The sequence below is a fragment of the Pseudophryne corroboree genome, chromosome 4 (genome assembly GCF_028390025.1).
Source record: "Pseudophryne corroboree isolate aPseCor3 chromosome 4, aPseCor3.hap2, whole genome shotgun sequence".
Classification (NCBI taxonomy): Eukaryota; Metazoa; Chordata; class Amphibia; order Anura; family Myobatrachidae; genus Pseudophryne; species Pseudophryne corroboree.
The window spans coordinates 608,551,513-608,557,512 of NC_086447.1; the positions used below are offsets into that span (position 1 = coordinate 608,551,513).

The following is a 6,000-nucleotide window of genomic DNA, read 5'->3' on the forward strand; positions in this document are numbered from 1 at the left end:
GCCATACACTGCACAGAGATCCTCCTATTGCCAGCCATACATTGCACAGAGATACTCCTATTGCCAGCCATACACTGCACAGAGATACTCCTATTGCCAGCCATACACTGCACAGAGATACTCCTATTGCCAGCCATACACTGCACAGAGATCCTCCTATTGCCAGCCATACATCGCACAGAGATCCTCCTATTGCCAGCCATACATTGCACAGAGATCCTCCTATTGCCAGCCATACATCGCACAGAGATCCTCCTATTGCCAGCCATACATTGCACAGATACAGATGTAGCCATGCTCATCCATCCTGCGACTTGGCCGCATGGGCAAGCATTCTGTGCCTAGGCACGGGTGCGACTTTGAACTGTGTCTTAGTATGCTGCCCATGTATTCCTACTGGCAAGCATACTTAGATGCATGCTCGCATCATACTGTAGTTGCAGGCACACTTGCCACACCTGCGTTGCCGTGAATATGCAAAGTTGCTAGCTGAATGAGCATGGCTACATCTGTATACTCTTATTGCCAATCATACACGGCACAGAGATACTGCTATTTCCAGCCAAACATTGCCCAGAGCAGAGGTGTATGGAAGGTGGTTCCGGTAAAGCACAAGCTCCAGGTGATGAAAATGTCAGTAGGCATTGTGCGACCACTGCTGGTACCCTTATCCACAGCACAGATCCCTTGCAGTCTGGCCTGGGCAGCACTGGGCTCTTCCCAGAGGTGGACTGGGCCGGTCATGACCCTACAGTCAGCGGCACAGTGGCATGACATCTTAGGTCATGTCACTGCATGCATATCATCCATGTCTGTGCTGAGGCAGGCTGTGGACTGTGGTGGAAGGTAATGGGGCTGTGGTCTGATAAATGTGAGGATGGGCCTGGGGTCTGAGGATGGTGATGCAGCTGAGGAAGGTTATGGGACTGAGGGCCAATGATGGTGATGGGGTGAGGGCTGAGGAAGGTGATGGTACTGAGGAAGGAGCTGTGGGCTGAGGAAGATGATGGTGCTGAAGACGGAGCTGTGGGCTGAGGAAGGTGATGGGGCTGAGAATGGTAATAAGGCTGGGGGCTGAGGAAGGTGATGGGGCAGGGGACTGAGGATGATGATGCGCTGGAAGTTGAGGGGGCTGAGGAAGATGATGGGGCTGAGGAAGGCGATGGGACTGTGGCTGAGGATGTTGATGGGGGCTGTAGCTGAGGAAGGTGATGGTGGTTGTGGCTGATGATTGTGATGGTGCTATGACTGAGGAAGGTAATGAAAAGCTGAGGGCAGAGGAAAGTGGTGATGGGCATAGGAAGGTGATGATGGACTGAGGTTGGTGATGAAGAGCTGATGAAGGTGAGGAGATGCTGAGGTGATTAGGGTTGAGGGTGGTGAGAGAAGGAGTGAGTGGCACCAAGTTTCAACCCACTGGCCTGGTCTGGACTATCTAGAGAAAGGCACTCACTAGTCTGAACTTTCTGGAGCGACTGGAGGCTGGTCTCCTGCAATTAGCTCTGCAGCTATCTGTGACAGCCCTGTCTTCTGTGGGCACCTGGGGAAACCAATGTCTGTTTAATTTTTATTTTCTGACTGTGGGGATAATGAACCAATGGGGGAATTCAAATGTTTGAAAAGTCGGTTGGGTGTTTTTTTTCTCTCCTGTCTATTAGATAGGAAAAAACAGACACCCAACTGACTTTTCAAACAATTGAATCTCCCCCAATGTATCTAATTTTTTGTGTAGGCCAATGTTCATGTTTTCCCTTTGGGTCCATGTGAGTGATTTTCTTTCCCTATTGGGGACAATGTGTGTGTTCTTCCCTGCGGGGAACAGTGTATGTGTTTTGTCCCCTGTGCGGGTTATTGTGTGTTTTTAAACCTGTGGGGACCAATGCTTAAATATGTAGGTGTGGGTGTGGGGGGGAGGGGGAAAATGTGACATCACCTGCTCTGGTTGTCATGGCTCCACACTATTTCCATTTACACAGTTCCTATTGCCAGCCATACATTGCACAGATACTCTTATTGCCAGTTATAGATTGCACAGATACCACTAGTTTGATGAATGCTGAATACAATAGTTTTTAGGGCCTTATTCAGACCCGAAGCAGCCACACATCTGTACGCAGTGGCTGCATCCAGAGAGTGTGCACACACGCAGGATGCGGCCGCATGGTGACTGACAGCGCATGCTGTTGGGGGGCGATGGTGTGGCATTTTGTGGGCTCAGTCCAGACAACGCAGGCTTGTCCAGACCAATTTTGGGGCTGCTGCGTAATGTTGCATGCAGCCACTCCGAGAAAAGAATGGCACGGGAAAGGCAGCCAGCGCAGCCAGGGGTCAACTTTAAATCGATGTATCCACAATTAAATTGCGTACGCATTGCAGGGTGGCCCTGTGCTGGGCGGCTCCCAGCACCTTGCCCTGTGCTGGGCGGCTCCCAGCATGTGAGTAGATGGACGCAGATCCTGCTGCGATGCAAAGATCTGCGTCCATCTCTGAATAACCCACTTAGTCAGTTGTACACATCAGAAAAAAACATAAGCAGTAATAGTGGATGAAATTGGGGCGGTTCAATTCCAACTATTCAAAATGAATGAATACATTGTATTTTCTATTATGCAATATAACATGATTATAAGGGTATTTATGATGGTCTTACAAGGTTGTAGGCTGAAATATACACATTTGTTTCTAGTTTGTAGTAGCTTTGCTGGTGAATATGCTACTTTTGAGATTTAAACCATAAATATTCTATAGATTTAACAGTAGCTTTTTCAGGTTGAAAGAAGCTGAAGAAGTATATAAGCAAAAGAAAGAAAAGGCAACAATTGTTGTGAAGCCAAAACATGAGTCTGGAATTGTAAGTATAATAGTTTCTCTGTATGTCATAAAACATTTGTCAGTATCCCAAAATGTTTTGATCAAGGGTAATGCCATTCATGCGATACAATTTCTGGGTGTATACTACTGTAATTCAATCGTCCCCTTGTTTCATAAAGCAGCAACACATTTCAATTCAGAGACATGCAAAATAGGAGCTCTTAGCAGGGATATAACTAGACATTTGTGGGCCACACAGAAAAAAATTCTATGGACCCACCACATACCTCCCAACTGTCCCGATTCCAGCAGGCTGGGAGAGTCTGTGAGAGTCTGTGCTCTGCTCAGCAAAGCAGCCGGAGATCACTGAATAGATGCCATGGCATCTTGCAGTGCAAGGAGGTGAGCAGGGGGCTGCCAAGCTGCTTGGGAAGTGCTGGGCACTCCACCAAAATGACGATCTCGGAGGTTGTGCAGTGAGGCCATGCCCCATCCCCTGATATCACGCCCCTCCACCCAAGGCCACACCCATTTTATGGGCACAGACGCGCTGGAGGTCCCGCTTTGACTTCTCCAAAAGTTGGGAGGTATGCACTGCACTGTTGAAGGATCAAAGGTTATGTGCACATGTGGTTTTACACAGGAGTTGTATGCTTGAGTTGTATTGTTACCTGGTCAAACTATGTTTCATGAACTTCTATACATCACAAGCAAATGATTGCCACTTTAAAAATACGGGCATTCTCACACAAACTCCTGCACCTCCGGCTTCTTGCACTCTATTAAACCCATGGGGACTGATGCTGGGTTTGTTACAAAATTAGCTTCATTTAGAGTTCAAAACATATCACAAAACAATAGTGTATTTGTGCCCATATGTAGAGCTGGGAATGTGTTCCACTTTGCAACATAGAAACATAAAATTGAATGACATATAACAACCACTTTGGCCATCTAGTCTGCCTTTTAACCTTCAGGTAACCTCAACTCTATTTGATCCTTAGTTCTTCCTAAGGATATTTATATGCCAATCCCGACATTCCTTGCATCAACAAATTTTAAACACACTTTCTCTGTATCTTTGTATTCTGTGTTTCTCTCTCTCTATCTCTCTCTCTCTCTCTCTCTCTCTCTCTCTCTCTCTCTCTCTCTCTCTCTCTCTATATATATATATATATATATATATATATAGCCTATGCTCTCCTGTTTTATAATGCATATTTAATGTTTTTCCTTCTAGAAAGCAAAGCTGAGCTTGCTAACATGATTATAGCACAAAACACGCATTTGGAGTCATCAGTTTGAATGTTGTGCCAAGTTTTGTAAATATAATAGAAAAACCTCACTGGTGTGAGTGAGAATACAACAGAATACAGTAAAAACAGAAAAATATATTTTTTCAATGGGTACATTGAAATGCAGTCTGCAAAGTTGTGCTATTGTGATGAGAAGGTTTATTTCCTTGTACGCTACAATATTCTGTACTAAGATTAATGTTAATGGCAGACCAGAATATGTTATTGACTGTAATAAACTGTCTTCAATTCCAAAAGTGAAAATTGCCATACTGTATGTATTTCTATGAAATAAAGTCACAACATTATTAGTTATAATTTCCTTTAACATTCGTTTTTGTTTTTGTTACATCACAATAATCATTTCATATGCTAAAAATCACATACGGTTTTCATTTTCCAACATTCAACACTCAAACATTTTCTACTTCGTTTGTTTCTAGATTATGAATTTCAATAATAAATTCCTATTAAACCAATGTCTGTCTGAGTGCTTTAACAGCTAATAGGTTAAATTACTGTAGCTAGACAAATCTGACTATTTACAATATGTCTTAAGGTACATACACACGGAGAGATTTTGACTATGAGATATTTTGACTGAGCGATTTCCCTTGAACTGGCTGTAGGAGATTTTGACTAACTTTTCCAGCGATTTTGGCAGCTCATTCAAGCAAGGGGATATTTTTTCTTTTCTAGCGACCTAGCCAAAATTGACTTACCTGCACAGTCTATTTTTAGCAGCGATAGCGACCTAGCGGGGACGCGCATCGCTATCGCTGGCTGTGTACACATGGAGTGATATGCACTAACTTTCTGAGCGATTTTGACTATATAGTCAAAATCGCTCAGTTATATCGCTCCGTGTGTATGCACCTTTACAATGAGTTTTGTTATTATACAATTCTTGTTTACTGATTCAGGGATTTTTTAAAATATCAAGTCTAGCTACTGTATATTGATTCAGAGGAAATCCGAAAACATTATGCTAATCCATAATATTTATATAAACTATAGCACCTGAGAATCATCTTAATGGTTGCCATTCACCAGTGTTAATATTGTTGATGAAAATTTTGACTAAAAGTTTTCATCGACTAGTTTATTATTTTATACTAAAATTAGACTAAAATGAAAATTGAATTCCACTGACTAAACCTTAACTAAAACAAAGCAAAAAAAAAAAATGACTGACTAAAAAGTGACTATTAACTGAAAATCTTTGTCAATGAACACTCAAATTAACACTGGAAGTAGGGTTTTAAATTAAATTATATGTTTTAGATATTTGCAGAAAATAAATATGACCTGTTGTGATGGAAATAGGATTGTGTATTGCATTTCTTTTAATACACTTAAGGCATTCATTTGTATATGATATATGGGAGCACTACGGTAAGTCAGACTGTATGTATGTAACTATGTAACGCATTCTCCACTTACTGAGCCTAGATTAATAAACACATAGTTAAAGGTATGCAAACTTCTCAAGGGAATTTTAGAAAAAAGAGTTATGGTAAAACTCCGTGGGATCCACAGGGATAACCTTGGGTATGGCTGGTGGAGACCAGGACTGGCACTGAACAGCATAAGCTTGTGTAACTCCCAGGATGCACTGGGCTCCTCTCCCCTCATACCCCACCCCATGCACAGGCTCTTCAGTTTTAGTTAACAAGGCCAAAGCAGGAGCTGGAGAGAGGAGAGAAGGAAGAATAGTACATACAGGAAAAAAACACATAGAGAAGGGAACCGGTGACCGGAAAGGCATCCTATTGAAGCTAGGTGCGTCAGGGTGGGCGCACTATGGATCCCATGGACCTCAAAGAAAAAGAGTTAACGAAGATAAGTTTTACCATAACTCTTTCTACCATGGTCCATGGTCTCCACAGGGATA

General features: G+C 42.9%; 1 protein-coding gene across 1 annotated transcript in view; it reads left to right on the forward strand.

Moving 5' to 3' along the window:
• FMN2 (formin 2) overlaps positions 1 to 4,424 on the forward strand; it is a 428,360-nt gene extending 423,936 nt beyond the window's left edge. The window contains exons 17-18 of the mRNA XM_063917606.1: positions 2,770 to 2,851; positions 4,052 to 4,424. Coding sequence (XP_063773676.1) covers positions 2,770 to 2,851; positions 4,052 to 4,078 — 109 coding nt within the window. The 3' untranslated portion in view covers positions 4,079 to 4,424. The remainder of the gene's footprint in view (positions 1 to 2,769; positions 2,852 to 4,051) is intronic.
• Positions 4,425 to 6,000: the final 1,576 nt, after the last annotated feature.